The sequence below is a fragment of the Geotrypetes seraphini genome, chromosome 3, assembly GCF_902459505.1.
Source record: "Geotrypetes seraphini chromosome 3, aGeoSer1.1, whole genome shotgun sequence".
NCBI lineage: Eukaryota > Metazoa > Chordata > Amphibia > Gymnophiona > Dermophiidae > Geotrypetes > Geotrypetes seraphini.
In genome coordinates, this window is record NC_047086.1 from 382,542,306 (window position 1) to 382,567,471 (window position 25,166).

Below are 25,166 nucleotides of genomic sequence, written 5' to 3' on the forward strand. Positions count from 1 at the left end.
GAGCTAAAACCTGCGCTATGCTTTTGTAAGAGGGGGTAACTGTACAAGCCTCGAACACTTATGATTTTAAAGTGTTTTAGGCTTGTGCAGATGAGGATGGAGCTTGCAGGTATAGGGCAGGGACAGGAAAAGAACTCGTGGGTACGGGATGGGAAAATGAGTTACCACGGGGACGGGGAAAATTTTGTCCCTGTGTCACTCTCTAATATATAGTGAAAAAGGCTCATCTCCAAAGTAGAGGAAAAAAAATGTGAACTAATTACTGTATATCAAATAATGTGGAGTGGAACATTGGACAAGCAGCAATGAGAAGACTGGGGGGTGAGATTACACAGAGGCCGGTAAAGGGCAGAAGAGAATAAAGCATATACCTAACTCATCAGGGTCTTTTCCCAAAGACACAGTTTGGAAAAGGCCTTCATGAATCCAGCAAACAGGCCTTCTGTTTTCTTTATGCTTCTGTTCTAAGAAGCAGGAAAGGGAAAGGTTAAATATTTCACCACCTCAACTATTCCCTACTGCAAGTTAGTAAATTATGTGCAAAGATTTTGCCACATTTCTGGCCACTCAACCTAAGATGCCAGACCTCATCCTAGGCTACCCATCAAGTAAAACATTCCCCCTACTCCTCCCCATTATCCCTTAGGGCAGGGGTAGGCAATTCCAGTCCTCGAGAGCCAGAGCCAGGTCAGGTTTTCAGGATATCCACAATAAATATGCATGAGATAGATGTGCATCTCAAGGAGGCAGTGCATACAAATCCATCTCGTACATATTCATTGTGGATATGCTGAAAACCTGACCTGGCTCCAGCTCTCGAGGACCGGAATTGCCTAACCCTGCCTTAGGGCATCCTTGCTGATTTACTCTTTCCAATCCACCATCTCTTACCTCCTGTATCAAAATATAAACAGACTCCTAAAAACCATCCCCCTGCTCTCGATTCCTACCCTGGAAGCCCTTATGATGCAAGGGGCAAAAGGAACCCGTCGTTCCTGCCTCATTCTTCAGCCATCTTCAACATAAACATTGCAAGGTCCGCAGCAGTACAAATATCATTACAGCACAAAAAAAAAAAAATCTAGCTGTTATGGTAGAACAGATTATATTTCATAAAATTATATAAATGATGCGTTTTAAAATGTCCCCAAAATAATTATCTAAGATGCTTGTGCTAGAGTTTGCGACGTACAGTATGTTAAAATCTCACTGCTTTTGGTCTGGTTTCAATACGTTAATGGCCACAAAAAAAGCTGAAATCCCGGATGGAAGTTTGATTTGGTTCAGTAAAAACAGTGCAGGAAGTGCAGAAAGGCAGAATTCCCTGTGGTCTAGATGTCTTGAGAGCCAACCAAAAGTAAACCGCAGCTGTGACAGCAAAGCAAGGTCTTTGCACTATTTTAAGACTTCATATACCACTGCTAAAGCCTAAATGCATCCTTTATGATACACAGTTACTTCTTTCTAGCTAGCCTGCTTTTAAGAGCTTTAATTTTTTTAAAAACTGTCATCTTTCAAGTAAAAAAAAAACAAACCAATCCAGAAAAAACAGTCGGCCTTTTTGCCTTAGGAAAAGTGTGTGCACAGGATTTAACTGCCCAGGGCTTTCCTTATTTCCATGCAGGGATGATCTAGGACGTTCTGGCCTTATGAGTTCCAATCCCTGTACTTCCACTGCTTCTATATGGCTCTGGACATGCTGCTTCCTTTAGCCAGGACTGTAAAAATACTATGCAAAAACTCAGGCATTCCACCAATCATCTTTTTTTTTTTGGATCGAGGGAAATATTCTTCTCCCTGATAATGTGCTTTTTATTTTTGGACTTTGTTTCTTTTACCTAGTGATACTTTTCTTGCTTTACGCATTTCCTCCATCCCGTGCCGCTGACCAGTCTCATGGACTCCCTCACACCTCTTCTTGATGCTGCTCAGCAGTGGGGCGTTTCTCTGCCCCTTCCTTATGCAGCCAGCCAGAATGACGTGGACTGCGCCAAGCCCTGACTGCAACAGCAACTCTTCCCATAGAAACATAGAAGATGATGGCAGATAAGGGCCATAGCCCATCAGGTCTGCCCACTCTACTGACCCACCCACTCCCATTGTGCCGCCTAGCAGTACTGGACTGTAGTAACAGTGAATGACGGCAAATGAAGACCAAGTTGCCTCATTCCGATTTGAACTTCTGCCCAACAAGATGTTTAGGACTGGACCTGCCGCAACATACGGGTACCCTATTCTCGCCCCACTCCCGCTTCCAGTTACTCCTTCACATTGCCCAATCTCCGGTGCTGCTACAGGCTGCAATAGCCCCAGTTTAAATCAGGTTGGCAGTCGCAGCTTCTCGCTGCACAGGTATGGGTCATCGCCTGGTGGCACTAAAAGCGGACCTTTGTGGGCACTGGGCAGCGCTAGGCACAGGATATTCAAGTTCTGCCTTGGTCTCAATTTATTACACCGATATAAAAGTTATCAATCATCAGAGCAGGGTTCCATATGTTCGGTAGAACAACAAAAACCACTTTGCTATCAAAGCCCCGATCAGTATGAAATCAGAAATCTTCAATATATAATAAGAAGGAAAAACAGCAAACACAAAATAAGGGGAAAAAGGACCTTGGATCATAGATTGGATCAGCAGCTCATCTGTAAAGGTAGAATTGGCCTGAAGGAACCCTAGAGCAGCTGATTGGGTTTGATGGTTTAAAAAGTTGGTGTTGCACCTAAAAGGTAAGTTTTCATATATAAGATTTAAGGTCTTGGATTTATGAATATGTACATTTTTTTGATAATAAAGTAAGGAGGTTTTTTTTATTTTTGAACTGGTGATTAAATTGTGCCGCCAACATATGAGGCACTTTCCGGGGGCCTTTTTTCATGTTTTTTTCTTCTGAATATTTATTGAGGATTTTTAATGAAGTACTGATTGGGACTTTGCTAACAAAGTAGGTTCTGGGGCATGGTATTTTTAGACTTTGCTATACCTTACCTTTATATGTTCTAGTACAGTCCATATTCTTCAGCATCATCATGCAGATCAGGTTCACAGGCAGGACGAAGAACCGCCCCAAACAGACCCACATTTGGTCAAACTTTCACAATGAAAACAGCATGAGGGGTGCAAGCAATAATTTTATAAAATATTTTATACCAAAGAAAGTATCAAGGCTCCTGCTTGTAAGTCTCTAAGTTTTAACTAAAAAGGACAAAGCATCATTTAAAAAAAAAAATATTCAAGTTACTGAAAGACACAAGAATACCAGATCAAATCAAGACTCTTATTGGGCAGGGTGAGTGTTAAGATGGGTGCAAATAGAACAAATGCCTTGGATCTCCATGCTATAGGGGGTCCCAAGCCAGTCTCAAACTGGAGTTAGAGGGACTGGGTAAAACATGGATCCTCCAGATCTGCGGGGGGGGGGGGGGGGGTTCCAGATCTAGTGTGCCAGCTTATATCTGGATGATCTGGATTTTACCCAATTGGTTGTGTCCCCGGATTCTCTACTCTGCCCCAGCGAGATCTTCTGCTGCTGCCTCATCCAGTCCCCGTTCTGCTCTGGAACGTCAACATTTTTTTTTTCCTTCAGGTTAATGAATCTGCGAGGTCTCCTCCAGATCCTGCCACAGCTTGCCTCTGAACAACTCCAGGCATATTAGGGCAGAACCTCCAAATTTAACTTTAAAGTAAAGGAAAAAAAATTCCAACATTCCAGAACAGAACAGGGACCAACCAATGCAGTAGATCTGGCCAGAGCAGAGGACCCAGGGACATAAGCAACTGGGGAAAAGCCAGATCCTGAATTTAAGGTAGTACATACACTAGATCTGGCAAATCCAGAGGATGTTTTTCCCAGTCCTGGAGAAAGAGCCTGCTGGTGAACTCTGGAGCCTCTTCCCACATTTCTGCTCTGGGCTCCAGAATGTTTAACAGGAGCCCTGTTGTTGGGGGTCAAGTATTGTCAGTACAATGCAACAGAGCAGAAGATCTATTCCAGTGTCTCGCAAACATTTTCCACCACAGCACACTAAACTCGGGGCTGCGTCGACCGATGATGTCACACACATGTGCGTGACATCACGGTGACATCCTCACATGCTCAGAGGCTCTGTAGACGCAGACCAGAGCTCAGGGACCTTCCAAAACCTAGACAAACTGATGGGTTTTTGGAAATCCCTCCGTCGCCGAGGGAAGGGGGGGGGGCAAAGAGGAGAAGAGGCACCAGTGCTGGCAGTGACCGGCTCATCTCTTTTGCGGCACACTTGGAATCTCGCCACGGCACACAGTTTGCGATGCACTGATCTATTTACTTCAAGAAACAAGAGCCAACATAGCAAGGAAATCTTTAGTCTTTCAGCAAGAGAAGAAAGTTGAAGCTTCTGCAAACTCGGATTAATCCAGGATTTCAAGCAACTAAAAGCATGCTAGAACACAACTAAAAGAGCAAGACTAATATTAAACATTGAAAAAAGTCACAGACACGCATGTGCACTGTCATTATATACAGCCAGGCCATTCCACACAAAAGGTTTTGTTCTTTACATACCAGTTCAGGGTTATCTGTTCCTTCACAGAGCTCCCATTCCCCTAACAAGCTGGTGGAGCATGCTGAAAAGAGCAGAAAGCAGCAGACAGACAGCAAGATTATAGAAACATTTGGGAAAGAACTGAAAGCAACTGAGAGAAATCACATTATTTTCAGCTCAATTAAGTGCAGTTTTCTGTTTGGAAAAATCTCTTTCACAAACAGCCTTGAACACACACCAGGAAGGAGCAGTGACCTTGCAATTGAAAGTGAAAACCACAGAGAACCCAAGGAACAAACACACAGTAGGGGGCACATGGGTCTACCCCCCTTGTGGAATGGATTTCTCTACAAATTAGAGCAGCTTGCGGTAAGTTTAAGCTGTGGTTTCACATAATTGGAGGACAGTCAACTATAGACAGGGGATTATGTCAAAATTCTGGTGCAGCATTCATTTATGTTTTGCTCTAAATTTGTTTAAGTTTTTTGAGATCCGATAGAGATTTAAGATAAAACGCCTTGCAGAACATAAGCTCCGACAAGAATCAATTCTGTAGGACCTTCCACCATAGGATCTAGTCACTAGAAACATCAATGGGCATCTCGTGTGCATGAACTGAAACATGTGTCCATCAAATAAGAACATAAGAAGTTGCCTCCGCTGAGGCAGACCAGAGGTCCATCTTGCCCAGTGGTCCGCTCCCGCGGCGGCCCATCAGGCTTATATATATGCAAAAAAAAAAAAATCCCCAAAACCCCAACACTCAAAAAAAATCACTGGCATCTCCGAAACCAGACATTACATGGGAGAGTCTGCTTATTGCAACTGTGTATGTCCCACTGTAACCCATCCTGAGCTGTCTGGGAGGACAGGATATAAATTGAAATCATTCAATAAGTAAGTCACCTTATATTTTTGTTGTGACTATTCATGGAGTTTGACAATATACGACTTATGTGTTTTATAACATACAGGATAGCAGGATCGAGACTGAGAATGTGATATGCCAGTGATTTTTGAGTGGGGTTTTTTTTTTTTTGCATGTATATTAAGATTTGATCACCATGGCACTGTAATCTAGAAGCAGGGACTTTGGATCATCTAATTTTTTATTGTCCTTGTATTAACGCCTTCTGGAAGTCAATTTGGTCTCAAATTAATTATTTTCTAGAAAATCCAGTTGCTATGTCATATGATACAATTTTGTTTGGAACAATGATGAGAGCAAAGAGTCAAATTTCAGCAAATAATAATAAATTACTAATGATTATGACAGGAGTTGCCATTCAGAATATAACTAGAAATTGGAAAGATTATACAAGACTTAACTATACTTTTTGGTGGAATTCTATATGTTATATTTATAAAATGGAACGAATTCTTGCTATGCAAAAAGGAAATTATAACAAGTTTAAAAAAATTTGGGGGCCATTGATTGAATATTCGAATGATTAGACACTTTTTTTTTATAGAAGAATAATATGATATGGGATTGGGAGGGTATAATGTGTGAGATTCAAATAAAATGTTGATATGTGTGGAAGGGAAGGGGGGAGGGGGGATAATATAAGATTTAATATTATATGAAATATACAAGTGAATTGTATGAATATTGAATGATTATTGTATACTTGTTATGAGATATGAAAATGAATAAAGAATTGGAAAAAAAAAAAAAGATTTGATCACCATCCGATATCACAGCTCTAAATGCTTTAAATTATTCAATAAACTAATAAATAACCATTTAAATATAATATTGTGTAAAGTGCTCAGACCCAACAACCAACTTAGTTTCGTGTTATCACTTAACTGTGGTTGCCAGTGGGACTGCAGGGACTGGAAAGACAGTGATGATGGTCCCACTGGCAACCACAGTTAAGTTATAACACGGAACTAAGTTGGTTGTTGGGTCTGAGGGTGACGGGATAATCGCGCGCCGACAATCAAGCGCTGACAATTCGGCACAAGAAAGAAGCGCGCCGTGGGAAAACTTAGTTTTAAAGAACTCCGAAGCGGAGTGTGAGTGGGGAACCCCCCATTTTACTGCATAGTGTTCGCGCTGCTGTTGGGGGTGTGTGGGGGGTACAACTCCCCCATTATAGAGAAAACGGAACTTTTCCCAAAAAAAAAAACAGAAAAAGTTCCGTTTTCTCTATAATGGAGGGTTCCAACCCCCTAAACCTCCCCCCTCCCCAACAGCAGTGCGAACACTATACAGTAAAGTGGGGGGGTTTCCCCAGTCACACCCCGCTTCGGAGCTCTTTAAAATTAAGTTTTCCCACAGCGCGCTTCATTCTTGCGCCAAATTGTCAGCGCTCGATTGTCTCGCGTGTGACTGACTATGAACCGGGTCTGAGCACTTTACACAATATTATATTTAAATGGTTATTTATTAGTTTATTGAATAATTTAGAGCTGTGATATCGGATGGTGATCAGTTATATTATCACAGAATATTCGCCTATATATCCCTAGTAGTTGAATATACATAATAAGATTTGATAACACTTATGCTTTTCAGTTCATGCACACAAGCGGCCCACTGACATTCCTGATCCTATGGAGGAAGGTCCTAAAGAATTACTCCTTGTCGGAGCTTATGTTCTACAAAGACACAGAGAACTGAGGGCTCTCATTTTTCCCGCAATTATTTATTCCTTTATATAATAGTTTTCACTTGGTTATGATTTTTGATAGTAGGCTTATTCGCAGTACTATTTAATGAGAGATTTACATATATGAGTTATCGTGACATGCCCTCTTTTGAAAGGTATTTGCAGTGAAAATCCACATTAGTGGATACCTGCTTGAAGGCCCATCATCTGAAGGGTGAATGGAATAAGAGGGACAGGCAACACAGCCGTAATACAAGAGATTCAATACAGTACAAAAATGAAAGAAGACCTACTACAGGAGGGAAAAGTGAAGCCAAGAACAGGTCTACTGATCTTCTGAAGGCTTAAAACGAGGATAAATATGATGTAAGTACTGTAAAGTTCTCTGCTTGACAGAAGAACATAAAACTATAGCACATAGGTCTCTGTATATGTAGCTGGCTACAATGGAAACTGAACTCCATGTATTTACAAATCAGGTCTCATACTTGTACCTGCAGACGCATTTGATAACTGCACCACTCTAGAAGGCAAAATGTAGTAAAAGTGAGCCAAGCAAAGGACAATCAAGCCATTGTGACATCACTGCTAAGTTTGGCTCTTAGGCACTGGTGGAATGAGGCATTATGACATCACAATACCAGCTCTGGCTATCAGAGGCTGAACTTTTTCACACTATTTATTCAATTTTCTATACTGTTCTCCCAAGTAGAGAATGACACCAAGACAAATTTTTCCCTGTCCCCGCGGGAACTCATTTTCCCATCCCGTCCTGGCGAGTTCTTTTCCTGTCCCTGCCCCATCCCTGCAAAAACCATCCTCATCTGCACAAGCCTCAAACACTTTAAGTGTTCGAGGCTTGTGCGGTTAAGGCAGAGCTTACACAAGTGGGGCAGAGACAGCGACAAAACCCGTGGGGACGGGACAGGGAAATTGCGTTCCTGTGAGGACGGGGACAAATTTGTCCCTGTGTCATTCTCTACATATCTCAGCTCCACAAGAGAAGAGCACAACTGAGGTAAGAGGGTAGTCTTCATGGTCATTCATTCTAGTACTCTTCCGAGATGGATATTTCAGGTGTACGGCAATATGCAGTGGGACGTAATTCTCTGCAATTTGCACCTTTGTCAGACTATTATTTCATGGATGCAAAACATGAATTCATGTGTTAGGTATATGCATCTGAACACAGACGAATAATCAACAAAATCATGGTGAAGGGGAGATCTAATGCGCAAGGCATCTTCAGCTTTACTTTGGGTTTAATTTACAATCTCAAAGGAAATGGAACTGGGGAGTAGAGTTGCATGCAGACAGAAATTTCACCCATCTCTGTCCTTCCCCTCTAGAATCTAACCCATATACATCTGCACCCACTAAGATCCATTCCATTCCATCCCTCCCTATAATTAGTCTCCTCCATCACCACATGTACTGGTAAGAATCAATGCTATTATGTACTTTTGCAAGCCTTAATTTCCTCCTAACCCCCAACAGCCTCCCACAGTTTCTTAGGCAGTATTCATTATTCCAGGCTTCAGTCTGGGGTCCTGGTTGCCTCTTTGGCCATTTTAAGCTTCATTCTGGCACCGCAATTGCCTCTCTCAGTATGTTCCAAGCCTCATTCTGGCGTTGCCAGAGGTTTTGACTACACTCCTGCAGGAATCCTGTGCCAACATCTTTCATCACCGTGGGAACAGTGAGTAGTCAGATTATTGTCGATTGCACATGTCATCCCCTCTCTCCAAAAAACAAAAGACGACACTCATACTCAATCACCAGCTTTGGAAAGTGAAAAAAATCCGATGTCCTCAAATTTGGCTGAGCTAGAAGATCCAGCCATTCAAACGGAAGGGGGGGGGAGGGGGGCTGTGGAAGATGCATCACATACAAACTGCATATTTCTTAGAAATATAGCTGACCAATCTCTCCTACTGCACTGCTGCAAAACATTCACCAGTTAGGTCCAGTCATTTCAGACTTACAAAATGGAGAGGAAGAACCCACAAATGTAACCCACAATACATGTAAAAAGTCAGTACCATGCAAAAAGCCAATCATTGTAGAGGTAGAAGCTATAAACCAGGGGTGTCCAACCTGCGGCCCCATGAAGTGTTTTGTGCGGCCCCAGTCGAGGGCGAAGCAGTGTTTTCCTCTGCCCCTGGGTGTTTACCGTCTTTCCGGCTCCCTCCTCTGTCTTGCTGCAGCGTTTGTGCGGCCCCAGAAACATTTTTTAAGCCAAAGAGGCCCAGGGAAACCAAAAGGTTGGACACTCCTGCTCTAAACCATTTTTACACATTTTTTCCTTGTGTACAAAAGATTAAACAAACATTGAAAGAGCTATACATCTCCTCCTGGCATAGGGCAGCAAGTAGAAAAACCTTTTACCTTTGATAACAATAGCTTCAGTTACAAGGCGCATCTGATACAAGGGTTCATCTTCTATAGGGAGGTCATCAATTCCTGCCCGGGCATACATACTGACAGCATCTCTGTATGAGCCCTCGACATAATGTAGTTTTCCTAATATCAGCATGGCTTCCGTCAAATATTTTGGCTGCAAAAATATATAGTATATTCAGTGCCTAAGTATTTGGAAACATTTAGCATATAGAATTCTTTTCTGCAGGACAATCACCGATTCTCTCATTTCGAAAATGCTATGGCAAACTTATTTGTGGGGTATGAAGGCTGATGTTGTGTGAAATGTACAGAAGGTGAGTCTTTTTTCAAAGGAAGGAAAACGCCAGAAGGAGTGGGCATAGGATGACGTTAAGAGGTGATCTAAGGAAATACTTTTTGGAATAGTCTCCAGGTAGTGGAGGTGGAAGTGGTGGAGACAGAGACTGTGTCTGAATTCAAGAAAGCATGAGACAGGTATATGGGATCTCTTAGGGAGAGGAAGAGACAGTGGATGCTGCAGATGGGCAGACTGGATGGGCCATTCGGCCTTTATCTGCTGTTTCTCTATAATAAAAATAATACAGTAAAACCTTGGATTGCAAGTATTTTGCAAGACAAGCAAAACATTTGATTAAATTTTAACTTGATATACAAGTAATGTCTTGCAATACAAGTACATACAGTATACCCACATCACAACTGAGCCGATGATTCTTCTCTACCTGAAGCTGCAGGAGTGTAGTGACTGTTCTAGGTGTCAGGTCAAAAGCGCGCCGGGACAAAGGCGCGAGCAGACAATTGAGCGCAATGCGGAGGTGCACACCAAAGAAAATTACTGTTTTTAGGGGCTCCGACGGGGGGGTGTAAATACAGATCGCTCCGCGTTGTGGGGGCATTGTGGGGGGTTTGGGGGGTTGTAACCCCCCACATTTTACTGAAAACTTCACTTTTTCCCTGTTTTTTGGGAAAAAGTTAAGTTTCCAGTAAAATGTGGGGGGTTACAACCCCCCCAACCCCCCACAACGCCGCCGCGATCTGTATTAAGTAAAGTGGGGGGGCTCCCCAACAAAACCCCCCGTCGGAGCCCCTAAAAACAGTAATTTTCTTCGGCGCGCGCCTCCATCTTGCGCTCAGTTGTCGGCGCGCGCCTTTGTCTTCCACGATTATGTCTATGAACCCTGTTCTAAACAAGCAAAGTCTTGCAATACAAGCACATACAGAATACACACGTCATATAATCACAATTGAGCCGACGGTCCTTCTCTCTCTGACGCTGTAGTGTAGTGACTGTTCTAAATGAGCGAGGTCTTGCAATACAAGTACATATAGTATTTTGTATTAAAGTTTTTGGGTTGTTGAATGAATGTCTTAGTTTCCATTAGTTTTTATGGGGAAATTCGCTTTGATATACGAGTATTTTGGATTACAAGCATGCTTCTGAAACGAATTATGCTCGCAAACCAAGGTTTTACTGTAACAGTTTATATACCGCAGGACCGTGAAGTTCTATGCGGTTTACAATTATTAGAAATGTTACAGATTGAATGAATAAACAAAGTGCAGACTTAGTGATTGATAGTACTTGCAATCGTTTGTTGAGGACTAAGATTGAATAGGTTGGTTTCCTAAGTATTTCAGGAACAGATGTGTTTTTAGGCGTTTCCTGAATTCTCCACAAGATTCAAGCTTGGGTTGGGGATAAAGGGACAATGATGACTACAAGGTACTTTGGATTCCACTCCTGTTTATACTGAATGGTTTTTGAAGAACCAGAACTTTTTTTTGAAGAACCTGTGAGGTCAGACTCACAGGTCTGTAGTTTCCCGGATCTCCCCTTGAACCTTTCTTGAAGATCGGCATAACATTCGCCACCTTCCAGTCTTCCAGAATCTTTCTTGATTTGATTGACAGATTGGCTATTAGTTGAAGGAGTTCAGCTATGGTCCCTTTCAGTTCCTTGATGACCCTCGGATGGATGCCATCCGGTCCCGGGGATTTATCGCTCTTAAGCCTATCAATCTGCCTACACACCTCCTCTAGACTGACCGTCAATCCTGTCAGCTTTCCGTCTTCATTTCCAGCATATAGCCTAATGGGTTCCGGTATGCTGTGTACATCTTCTTCGGTAAATACAGACGCAAAAAATGTGTTCAGTTTGTTGGCAATTGCTTTGTCCTCTTTTAGCACTAACTACAATGAGTGAAATAGACCTGTATTCAGACAATATGAATATGCTTACATTTTTTTTAAAGAGGGTTTTTTGTTCATTTCGTATTGCCGCACACAAGACACATGCCTTAGAAGTCCACCGGGCATTGGCCACACTGCCCAACCGCTGGAGTTGTCATCCAGGCTAACAATAGCCTATCCAAATCGGTCTTGCCACATACTAGACCCAGACCATAGAAGTTTCACCGCTGGGGCTGCCATTTAAGCACCACTCCTGATCATCATAATGAAGTTATAGCTCTAGTTCTGAACAGTTGTGTGTCATTACTCAGGGATCCTTTGAGGGACATAATCAAAAGATATGTCCAAGTCCAATTCGGACGTTTGGTGCTAGATGTCCAAAATCGGCAGGGGGAAAATGTCCATTTTCAAAAATCAACTATCTGGACATCCAGGCCATTGATCGTCCAGACCAACAGTATGTCTATCTCGTTGAATATACTAATTCATTCAATGGTTATCTCAAAAATTGACTATTGCAATGCCTTATTTATGGGAATGGCGCAAAAGGAAATTAGGCGACTGCAGTTCATCCAGAATGCTTTCATTAAACTTATTATGAAAGCAAAGAAGTTTGATCATGTAACCCCTTTACTTCATAAAGCTCATTGGCTTCCAGTGGCTCATCCTATTCTATATAAGTTATGTTTGCTTACTTTCAAATCTCTTACATTTAAAACCTCAGCTTTTATTTATAAAGCATTGATACCGTATAATCCTCTAGATTATTGAGATCAAATGACCAACATTTATTGGTCATTCCCTCTCTCAAAATTATCAACACACGACGGCAATCTATCTTTACTATTACGGCTCCTCAGACATGGAATTCACTTCCAATTTATTTAAGAGAGGAAAAGTATTTGGAAAAATTTAAGAGCAAACTCAAGAGTTTTCTTTTTAAAGATGCATTCAATATTTAATTGAATTGCCTATTGCTCTTTTGTTTATTTTTAAACCTTTTAATCAGTTTTGTCTTTCCCTTCCCACTGTTATTAACCCTTAATTGTTTACTCCTATATTAATTAGATTGTATTTCTTGCCTTGCCTTTCCTAGTGTCTCATTATGATTGAATAAGTGGTTTTTTTCATGTTTAGTAGACTTAGTCCCTTTGTTAGTTATGTATGCTCCCTTTAACTGTGTATTTTTACTGACTTGTACATCGCTTAGAATTTGGAATAGGCGATTAATCAAATTACATAATAAACTTGAAACTTAAACTTCATACTACATTATAGGCCAAAAATTCATCCAAGTCCTAAATGCCCAGAAAAAGACAATTTGGATGTTGGAGGGGTCAGTATTATGATGGACTGGCCACCCAGACATGGCAACAGAGCAGTGGGGACACCTTATAGGGCACTGCTGTGAATTTCACAAAAAGAGTGCAACATAAACATCTCACCAGAACTCCCTTATAAGTTATGGTGAGCCCCCCAAAGCACACTATACTCACTTGTCTACAAACCCAATAGCCCTTATGGCTGCAGGTGGCACCTATATGGCAGCAGAATAGGGTTGGGGGGGAGCTCACATTCCCAACCATGAATGTAGTGGCTAAAGTGGCTTATGGGACTTGCTACCCCTCTCTATGGTTCACCAGTCCACCCACCAGGCTACTTAAGACACCTGTGTGCAGCTCTACTAGACTTTCCTACAGCAGGTGCTGATGTTCCAGAGACAGGTATGCCTTTTTTATTTGGATATTTGTGGCAATGTGAGGGAGTCAGTGATCACTGGGAAAATGTGTGGGGATCTTTATGTTGTCTTTGCAGTGGTTATCTGGTCACTTTGGAGACCTTTTTGCCACTTATACCTGCTTTTAGATCATCTAAGTCACAAAGTATAAGTTTCGTCCAGGAAGTCTCGTGAAACCTTCAATTATCCCTGCAGGACATCAATCTAGTTTGACTAAATATTTTTTTTACCAGAGTTGAGATGATCATTAAAGGAAAGTGTAGAGTCAATAATGATGCCCAAAATTTTGCTTGGGAATTCGATCTGCAATGAGGGATCAGAAGGTAGTGGAATGAGCTTGAGTAACTGATCTAATTTTGGGCCAAGCCAGAGTAGTTTTGTTTTGGACTCATTCAGCTTCATTTGTACAGAGAGGGCCCAGGATTGGAGTTTCGTTATGGAAGCTGTTATATTTTCGGTGAGGTTAGTGAGGTTCGAATCTATCTCGAGAAGGACAATGATGTCATCTGCATATGTAAATAGAGTTTCAAAGGGAGATAGATGGAAGTATTTCAAAGAAGACATATAAATGTTGAAAAGAATAGGGGATGGGGTGATCCCTGGGAAACACCACATAGCGGTCTCCAAGGAGAAGACATGGTTCCATTCATGTTAATAGTGTAAGAGCGGGATCGTAAAAATTTCGAGAACCAGTCTAAGACTGTGGAATCAATGCCTATCTCAGAAAGTTGGTAAATTAGGATATCGTGATGGAAAACATCAAGAAGTCACAATGGATGTAGAAATTCTTAAAACATCCACCCTGGTGAGATATTTAAAATAGGAGACCACTCTAAAGTCCTTGGAATTATTTCAGATTCCAACTTGTCCTTTGAAAAACAAATAAATTTTTTTAACGTATTAATTTTAGTGAAGACAACTTTGTGCTATACAATCAATTAGAAGGAGTGGCTTAGTGGTTAGCCTCTACCTAACATAGTATAACCTGCATTGAGTGGCAGATGTGGCTCTAATTGCCTTATTGGACAGACTAGATAGACTATGCGATCTTCATATTCTATCTTATTATGCTATATACAGTGGATCCATTTTTTACTGCATCAAGATTTATAAAAACTAGGGGACACGAAGTCACAGAGAAATACTTTTAAAACCAATAGGAGAAAATATTTTTTCACTCAGAGAATATTTAAACTCTGGAATGTGTTTCCAGATGTGGTAAGAGCAGTTAATGTAGCTGGTTTAAAAAAAAAAGATTTGGACAAGTTCCTGGAGGAAAAGTCCATACACTGCTGAGACAGACATGGGAGAAACTACCGCTTGCCCTGGATCGGTGGCATGGAATGTTGCTACTATTGGGGTTTTTGCCAGGTACTTGTGACTTGGATTGGCCTCCGTGAAGATGGGATACTGGGCTAGATGGACCAGTGGTCTGATCCAGTGTGGCTATTCTTATGTAAGCTATGAAGCTGCGTATATTCACACAATCTGAATTTGTACTACATGCCTCAGTGTTAGAAGAGATTAGCAATGGGAAGAGACATAGTGAGAATAAAATCTTCATCCTACAGGCTATCTAAAAAGTCATAGAGACTGCTTAATAGTTGACGAGGGAATAAGCAATTTCAGTGCTATTAAAAAAAAAAAAACCCACACATTTTTCTACTAAAATGGCAAGAGGAGAAATTTTGTTGGTGATCTTCAGGTACAGTAAGAGGCGGAGGGGGCAGTCTGCTCCAGGCACCGTCTTGGTGAGGGGGCAGGCACCCGTCCTCCTCTATGCCCCCTCTCCTCACTGCCGTGCCACTTCCCTTCCCCCATACCTAGCATAAGCAACCCCCAAGCTGCTGTTACACCAGCGTCGGATTTTCCTCTGACACCACTTCCTGGACACCGCCCTAGGAAGTGACATCAGAGGAACAGCTGACGCTGGCGCAACAGCATCTTGGGGGTTGTTGCTTGCGCCAGGAACGTCACAGAGCTACGGAAAAAGGGAAGCGGAATGCAAGTGAGGGGAGGGGAAGGAGCGAGTAGAGGTGGGGGGAGTCAAAGAAGAGGGCAGGAGAGGGCACTTCTCACCCTCGCTACGCCACTGACCCTCAGAACTCGATGCGATTAGAAAACGTCCTAGCACCCACCAATGAGCCTGGAGCACACAAAGCTAGTGAGAACAGACGAGTGCATTGGTGACAAGTGGTTTTCATAGGTAGATTGTGTAACTTCATAGCAGCAGCCTCAGACTGGCGAACATTTATTTATGCCTGTTGACATAGAGTACTTACTAGCAATGTTCCTTTGTTTAGGATACTTGTCAAACACTTTTTGGCTTCCCTCATTTTTGGTTCATACTTTTCCATTAATGGAGTCGAGTCTTTCAGTTTGGCAACATTCTCCTTCAAACACTGCTCCAGCAAGGACTCTGCAAGGAGCAGATTCCCAAAGTCATCTGAAAGATAGATTTAAAAAAAAAAAAACCCAACAAGCAGTCACTCAGACCAGTGTTTCCATATAAAGGGCAGGAAGAAAATAAAACTGCCTCTTATCTGATGACATTTGAAATCTGGCCAACAATTTTCCATTATTTTATTCAAATAAGATGGTACAGACATATACTAACTTAAGGAACCAAATAGGTAAAAATAGGAAAACAAATTTAGATGTCTGTTCTCATGCTTTTGCATTAAAAAAAAAAAAAAGAATACAATGAGGTACTTTTGTCTTTATAGAGCATCATTTCAAAAACACACTGTGCCTATCTAGCCACTTAAAACACATTGAATATACAGTCCAGAATTTTTTTTTTTTTTAACTAGGACCCAGATCATCTTATCCATTTAAAGTTATGTTGTCCACAAACCACTGAAAAACTGAATTATTCATTAACTGCTTTACAGTAGCTCAAACACTCACCCGAGGAGGGAACGTAGGGAAGTAAATTGACTGTGCACAAATCTATGGCCAGGATAACAGCTTCCAAACACAAATATAAGTTAACTGCTGTGGGCTACATCAGGCTGGCTCAGGGTCACACAGGGTCAATTTGTGTGTGGGGGGGGAGGGATTTGAACTTACATCCTAGTAGTTCTCATGCCTTTTAATGGCAGCACTAGAGTATAACCAAATTCCTCCTCCAACAAAACTGGTGTTGGAAGAGGTTTGCTGGGGGTGAATTTAGCTCTCTAAGAATGTTTATTTATTTAAAAAATTTCTATACATAGCCCCACCTTTCTTTTACAATACAAGAAATTACAAGAAAGTGCTGTAAGATATTTTTTTTTAAATGTAGGTGATTTAGTACTCAAAAAAACAAAATTATGCAAAATTAAACACTTATGTCTCATATAAATAGATTAAATAACAGCAAAGAAAATGAATAACAATAAAAATGTACCAAGTGTAATAAAAGCTTCACTCAGTTTACAGATCTAAAATTTCACTGCAAGATCCACACAAGAGACAAACCATGTCCATGACCTCTATATCAGAGATCTCAAAGTCCCTCCTAGAGGGCCGCAATCCAGTCGGGTTTTCAGGATTTCCCCAATGAATATGCAATGAAAGCAGTGCATGCATATAGATCTCATGCATATTCATGGTGGAAATCCTGAAAACCCAACTGGATTGCGGCCCTCAAGGAGGGACTTTGAGACCCCTGCTCTATATGGAATGCCTAATGTTTAGTGCTGCGGACTGCAATCCTTGGGAACCAGGTTCAATTTCCTTGTGACCTTGGGCATTGCTCCAGGTACAAAAAAACCCCAACTTAGATTGTGAGCCCTCTAGGGACAGAGAAAGTACCTGTATATATTGTATACAATGCTGCGTACATCCAGTAGTGATATAGAAATGATTAGTAGTAAATACATTTTCTTCTTCTTTTTCGAACCAAATGCCTCAGGTCATACAGTACATTGCAAAGTACTAAAAGCATGACACAAAGCCATGTTTCTGTGACGTAGCAACTGATGGCAAATGGAGATCCAAACAAAAGATCAGAAAGAATGTGCCTGGTCTTCAAACCCCTTTTATTAATAGTAAAATAAATTATATATGCAAAAATCTTCACAGTCCATCTAGTCTGCCCAGAAAGTTGGTCAAGGTTGCCTGTGGTTTACTGTCTCTACCTCCCCTCCTTTTTGTTCTTAGGGTTGCAAACTGCTCGGTGCAAGTACTCCTATCCATGCCTTTTTAAAATAATAATAAGGAAGTCCCCAATTGGCTCAGACTCATCAGGCCCCTCTTAAGAGAGGAGCCAGAGGCATCTGAGCTAATCAGGGCCTTAGGCCCCTCCCCTTGCATCACATGATGTACCAGGGAGGGGCCTAAGGTCTAGTGTTGTCACGAAGAGAGGATGAACAGGAGGTGTTTTCAGTACCTCCTGCTTCCTACTTTAAGGTACAGGGCACCGGGAGGGCCTGGAGGGGGACCTCCAGTAGCAGGAGGGAGTGGGCATCCCTCTTGTCTTTTTCTTCAGGGGGGAGGGGGCATTTGTTGAGGGTGGGCTCGCAATTGTCAGGGGTAATTATGGAAGGACTGTTGGCAGCGGTGGGGGATTTTTTTTCATTTTTTTTAATGGGCCAGATATTTTGCTTGTGTCCTGTCGGTAACCTTTCTTTGCTCCTGCCCTTGCAGAATCGCTAGCTAATTGGCTGCCACAAGTTCTCATTGTCCTTCTCTCATTCCCTCCCTTGCTGCAAAGGGAGTTGGGAAAGAGAAAGAGAGAGATCCAGGGTGTATCTCTCCCACTCCCTCTACTGCCACATCCAACATTTCTCCCTCTCTCATCCCTCTGATCACGTGCAGCATTTTTCACCACTGCCCACCATCCCCAATTTTTCTTCTATCACCCCTCTCCAGCACCATGCCACACCTCTCCCTCCATCACGATGTCCCCTTGCATCCCCTTCTGTTCCCTCTCCACCACCTTATCCAACATTTCTCCCTCTCATCCTTCTATTCCCCATGCATCTCTACCTCACTCCTCTCTATGCCCAATTTTCCTTTCTTCCTTTCCCCATGTGTACCATCTCTTTCCCTCTCACTCACACACCCATGCTCAACAATTCTGCCTTTCTATTCCCCCCCTCCCTCCTATGTCCCAAGTTCATGCCCCCTTCCTCCCTCCCTTGTGTCCAAGGGTGTCCCTTCCTTCTGTGTCCTGAGTTTGAGCCCCTCCCATGTCCAAATGCACTCCTTCCCCCCCTCCATTTTCCCTTTGTCCCACGTTGATATCCCTTCTCTCCCTTACTTGTTCACTTCAGGGCCGTCCAGCTAGACTGCTTCTTCTTGTCTTTAGCCACAGTTGCACGCTGCACGTGGCTGATCTTCAAAGTCTTGCCTCTGACATCAGCTCTGACTTCAGAGGAAAGACTTCTGGGTCAGCCACATTCACCGTGCAAAAGCCGCTGCTCGCGTCCCTGCAAAAAAATGTGGCTAAAGGCAGGAAAGACTGTTGAGGGATCCCTGGATGATCTGCAAGGATTCCCTCCAACATCAGCTCTGACATTGGAGGGAAGCCTTTCAGGTCGGCTTTGGCGATGCAGCTGGAGGGCAGGAAGGAGGGCATGGAGACCCAGTGGCAGTGGTGATTTGAGGAGGAAGGGGGCGGGAGACCCGCGCAGTGCCGTGTATCCTCCCACAATCAGCTTGCATACCCCTAGGAGTACATGTACTGCGTGTTGAGAAACAGTGACCTAAGGTACGCTGGGGAGGTGGGAGATAATAATTAGAATTTGGCTGGGACAGGAGGCGGGAGAGATCCCTCCTGTCCTGGCCACTGCCACAAGGTCTCATGGTAGGCCCGACAACAGCCTGCAAACAGGTTCAGGAGGGGGAGCGGGTCAGAGCTGACCTGAATATAAACTGAGACCCCCATTTCTGGGCCATTTTTTTGGCCCAAATATCTGTTTATATTTGAGTATATACGGTAAGTAGTGAATTTAAAACAAATCAGAGAAAATATTTATTCACTCAATATGTAATTAACTCTGGAATTTGTTGCCAGAGAATGTGATAAAAGCAGTTAGAATAGTAGGGTTTGAAAAAGGTTTGGACAAGTTCCAAAAAAAAAAAAAAAAAAATGTCCATAAGCTATTATTATTTGGGTGTAATTTTAGACTCTGCCTTGACTCTTTAACCTCAAATAAAGAGTGGTGTTAAGAAAGAAGTTTCAACTGAAAAAAGGCTAAGTGTCCTGAAAGATTTTTTATCTGTTAAAAATTTCCATTCTGGATTACTGCAATTCATTGTACTCAAGACTTCCAAAGTAAATGTTGCAGGCATTGCAGTTTGTCCAGAATGTGGCAGCTTGGCTGGTGATCAGGGCGGTGAAAAGTGATCATATCGCACTGATTTTACAAAGCCTGCACTGGTTACTAATTGAATCGTGAATTAATTTTAAGACATTGTGTTTGCTTTTTAAAATGCTGAATAACGATGGGCTTGTTTCTTTGATAACTATATTGGGCTTATATATGCCCTCACGCAGCTGGTGGTCCAAGAATAAACAATTGTTGGATATTCCTTCATTTAGACAAATTAGATTTGTTTTATACATAGAGATTTGATGTTTCAGATTTTAGGAGCCAGGAGATGGAACGAGTTACTGTTGGAGCTGCATTCTTTAACAGGGTTGCTACAGCTTTGAAAGCAGTTACAGACACTATTGATTAAGGGCTCCTTTTACAAAGATGCGCTAGCATTTTTAAATGCACGCACTAGATTAGCGTGCGCTAGTCAAAAATCTGCTGCCTGCTCAAAAGGAGGCGGTAGCAGCCAGCGCGCGCTATTCCATGCATTAAGGCCCAAGTGCGGCTTTGTAAAAGGAGCCCTAAATGCCATAAGCTTTGGTAAACAATAGTGACCTGTTTAAGATCTTATTTGAAAATTCTGATTGTAATGTATTAATGTTTTTATTGTATGGAGATTGTTAAAATTAACTAGTTTGTTTTATTGTGTATATATGATTAATTTGTAGCCCACTTAGAACCATGGATAAGGTGGATTATAAATAAACTAGTCTTATAGCCCGTTACATTAACGGGTGCTAGAATATATATGTATGTGTCTGTCTGTCTTTATTTCTTTCTCTCTCTCCTTAGCCGCTTTCTGTATTTCTGTCTTTCTTTTTCCTTGGCTGTCCACCACCACCCCTTGCCTGCTCCCCCTGTACATTCTCCCTTCCTTTTACCTCTCCTGTGTCCACCACCACCTCTTCACTGCTCCCCTTATCCAGCAGCAGCCCTTCTCCCTTTGTTTTACCTCCCCCCTGTCCAACAGCACCTGTTTCCTGCTCCTCCTGTCCAGCAGTAGGCCTCCCTTCCTTTTTCTTCCCACCCCCTGTCCATCAGCACCTCTTCCCCTGTCCATCAGCATCACTTTCCTGCTCCCCCTGTCCAGCCCAACCCCTGCTGACTCTATCTCTACCTCCCATGCGACCCCGAGGGAGGGATACCGCTGGACCACCAGGCTTTGTTAAAAAAAATTACCAACGATGGCGGCAGTGCTGGGGGGGGTTGAAAAGGTGCAGTGTCGGCGATACTTCAGGGGTTTGAAAAGCCTGACCTGAGTGAGAATCATCAATTTTGGTGATTTAAATTTGTTGCGGCAGCTCCTATCTCGAACCCCACCTTCGTAAACTTCGGCTGTGTTATTAAAAAAAGTACCAACGATGGCGGCAGTGCTGGGGGGGGAAGGTTTTAAAAGGTGCAGCGGCAGCAGTGCTTTGGGGGTTTGAAAAGTCGCTCGATGTCAACTTTGGCCGTGAAGTATGCCGCCTGCATCGACTTTGGCCGTGGAGTATGGGGGTCTGCGACAGAGGGAACTTTGTAAGCGCACATGCGCACTCTTGCCAGCCACAGCCCGACAGATCAGGGAACACGGCGGTAAGAGTGCGCATGGCGCACTTAGCATTTTATTATATAGGATGAGATGAGATGATAAAATCCATTGCTTTATACCTGGGATAAGCAGCATAAAATCTGTTTTGCTTTTCTGGGATCTTGCCAAGTATTTGTGACCTGGAATGGCCACTGTTTGAAACAGGATACTGGCTTGATAGACCTTCCAGTCTGACCCAGTACGTCAATACTTAGGGTTGTTTTTTATTAAGTAATTTCAGCACAGAAAAGCAACACCCGGTGTACCAGAAATCTCTTGGGCAATGCCAAAAGGGTTCAAAACAGAAAACGGCTATTGCTGGGCGACTCCATTATTAGAGGAATCAACTTTGGTATCAAAGTACAAGGAACAAAAGAAGGTTAAATGCTTCCCAGAGTCCTGAGCTAACAGGAACTCAAACCAAATTAGCGAAACTGGATAAGAAAATAAGGATCTATAAAATGATGTTGTTATCAGGAACAAATGACCTGGCTAGTAAATAAATACCTTTGCTGTACAAAGAGTCTTTCAAATTTTGAGAGCGAGCTTAAATCCTTAGAGGGTTATTCTATAAACGGTGCCGAAGCTTAGGTGTTGGTAGCCACCTAAGTTAATTGAGAAACACTGTTTAAAATGGCACAAAATAATACAATTAAAGTGCCTATTGGTGCCTAAATAAAAGGTGCTGGAATTGCATCTATGTAGATGCTTTACGGCGTTTAACACATTTTTCTTCAGGGGGAATGTCTTTCCTGGCAGGAGGGTGTGGGCATCCCTCCTGCCATATTTTGGAGGTTCGGGGGAGGGATGGTGGCTCAGGGGCTTTTTTAATGGGACAGATGGTGCGTATTTAAGTCTCGCAGAACATCTGTCCCATTAAAAAAAAAGCAAAAGCCCTGACAATAGTGACAAGAGGCTGCTTCCCCTGTCACTACTATCAGGGCTCTGCGCATGTGTCAACCGCTCACTGAGTGATTGAGTCGATGGGTTTGCGTGCAAACTCGATAGAGATTCAATCACCGTTGGAAAATCGGCCAGTGAATCGGTCAATAGTGATTGAGTCTCTACCATTAGTGAATCTAGCCCTTAGTAAATTTCTTTATTGCCTCCTCTCAGCTTCTCTTTGGGCTACATGCATTATAGATACCAACTAGATCAATGTTGACCGATTCTCGCCAATTCTCCAGTAGCGATCAAGACACTATCAAGTTTGCATGCAAATGATTTGCATGCAAACGCAACTGATCAATCGTTCATTGAGTGACTGACACATGCGCAGAGCCCTAACAGAAGTGACAGGGGAAGCAGCCTCCTGCCACTGCTCTTAGGGCTTCTTTTTTAATGGCTGCCACTGCTCTTGGGGCTTCTAGGCACCCTGGTGCCACTACCCCTCCCCCTCCCCCCAAAAAATGGAAGGAGGGATATTACCCACTCCCTCTTGCTACTGGACCCCCTCCCCACTCCCAAATCTTCCCATACTTTTTAAAAAAGTTGGAAGCAGGAAGCTTGCTCTGAGGCTCCTGCTTTGGACCGCCAGTCCTAAATGACAGGCCTGGTGCATCATGTGATGTACGGGGAGGGGCCAAAGGCCATGACTGGTTCAAATGCCTAAGGCCCCTCCTAAGGGGTGGGGCCTTAAGCGTATGAGCCAATCAAGCCTTAGGCACCTCCCTCTGTATCCAGAATACTGAGGAAGGAGACTAAATCCCCGATTGTCTTTACCAATCAAGGCCTTAGGCTCCTCTCTTGGTATCCTGGGGCATCCAGTGGCAGGAGAGAATGTGCATACGTACTGCCATTTTTTTGGAGTTCGGGGACGACGACAGTGGCTTGGGATGCCTGATGTGGGGGGGGGACCATGGTGCGGGGGTGTTTTGCATGGCAGGAGAAAGTGGGCACCCTCCTGCCAATTTTCTCTTGTGCCATACCGTTAGGCGGTGAATGGCCTTGTCCCTGCTGTTAAGGATCTGCCGTGTTGCCTCCCATCCTTCCCCTTCGGATCAGCACTAGCAGCTCCCCTCGCACTTGCAGCTGCCCACCTGACACCCTCCATTCCCATTGCCCGCAAGTCCGGAAATTGGAAGACTGGGCATCTAAGTGGCAGATGAAATTTAATTGGACAAATGCAAAGTGATGCATATTGGGAAGAATAACCCAAATCACAGTTACCAGATGCTAGGGTCCACCTTGGGGGTTAGCGCCCAAAAAAGGATCTGGGTGTCATTGTAGACAATACGATTAAACCTTCCACCCAATGTGTGGTGGCAGCCCAAAAAGCAAACAAGATAAGAATTATTAAAAAAGGGATGGTTAATAACACTAAGAATGTTATAATGCCCCTGTATCGCTCCACGGTGCGACCTCACCTTAAGTATTGTGTTCAATTCTGGTTTCCTTATCTCAAGAAAGATATAGTGGCGCTAGAAAAAGTTCAAAGAAGAGCGACCAAAATGATAAAGGGCATGGAACTCCTCACGTATGAGGAAAGACTAAAAAGGTTAGTGCTCTTCAGCTTGGAAAAGAGACGGCCGAGGCTGAAGTCTACAAACTCCTGACTGGAGTAGAACGGGTACAAGTGGATCGATTTTTTTACTCCGTCAAAAATTACAAAGACTAGGGGACACTCGAAGTTACAGGGAAATACTTTTAAAAACCAACAGGAGGAAATATTTTTTCACGCAAAGAATAGTTAAGTTCTGGAACACATTGCCAGAGGTTGTGGTAAAAGCGGATAGTGTAGCTTGTTTTATGAATAGTTTGGACAATTTCCTGGAGAAAAATCCTTAGTCTGTTATTGAGAAAGACATAAGGGAAGTCATTGCTTGCCCTGGATCAGTAGCATGGAATGTTGCTACTCTTTGGGTTTTTGCCAGATTCTGGTGACCTGGATTGGCCACCGTATGAACAGGCTACTAGACTTGATGGACCATTGTTCTGAGGCTATTCTTATGTTCATTTTAATATTCTATATTTTGTTCTCCTTCTTTTTCCAAATAATTCCTAACATTCTATTTGGGAGGGGGAGGGGTTATCATCAGCATACTGTACAATAGTTGATAATGTCAAGATGCATTGCTCAAAATTACAAAAGCAACAAGAGAGTTGACCCTGGCCCCTCCACAAAAGGAGCACGACCAAAAAACAAAAGACTTGTGGAGGGTTGATGTCCAAGTTGAAGTCTTTATTAAAAGAAATAAATAATCCACATAAAAATGTCTAGGGCCTGAACCACTAGGAACATATGGACCCAACACAGTCCGTTTTTCGACACAATGGTCTTCTTCAGGGGGTCCCTACTGGTTCTATAAGCAGGCTTGTGGATTAAATAATAAACACGAAAATATGCACTGGTGAGAGGTGCTAGATAGCGGATTACCCCATTATCTGGCTAGTGTCTCCTAATATGAAACCCAGCATCATGTACAGGCAGTCGCCGGGTTAAGAACGAGTTCTGGTTTTTAAAGCTTTCTTAAGTTTAATTTGTATGTAACTCGAATCCTGTACAGTGCACAGTCTATAAAAACATTAAAGAAACAGTCCATAAAATAAAGTACTGTAGTTTAAATAGAAAGAAAAGATAGTTTTACACTTATTTTTGTTCTTCATCAGTCCCACTGTTCCCTCTCCACCACCACATCCATCATTTCTCCCTCTCATCCCCATGCATCTGTAACTTATGCCTCTCCCACCATGTCCATTATTTCTTTCTCCCTCCCTATGCCCAACAATTTACCTGCTTTCTTCATTTCCCCATGAGCACCATCTCTCTTTCCCTCTCACTCAGACACCCATGCCCAATAATTCTCCCCTTCTATTCC

At 42.8% G+C, this 25,166-nt stretch overlaps 1 protein-coding gene across 2 annotated transcripts in view; it reads right to left on the reverse strand.

Moving 5' to 3' along the window:
• Nucleotides 1-25,166, reverse strand: part of TTC7A (tetratricopeptide repeat domain 7A) — a 351,234-nt gene that overhangs the window by 324,652 nt on the left and 1,416 nt on the right. The window contains exons 2-3 of one of the 2 annotated variants that reach the window (XM_033938375.1): nucleotides 15,753-15,916; nucleotides 9,528-9,696 (exon numbers count right to left, since the gene is read on the reverse strand). In XM_033938375.1, coding sequence (XP_033794266.1) covers nucleotides 9,528-9,696; nucleotides 15,753-15,916 — 333 coding nt within the window. Of the gene's footprint in view, nucleotides 1-371; nucleotides 460-4,541; nucleotides 4,575-9,527; nucleotides 9,697-15,752; nucleotides 15,917-25,166 lie in introns of those variants that run through there. The other variant, XM_033938376.1, reaches the window with a different exon arrangement.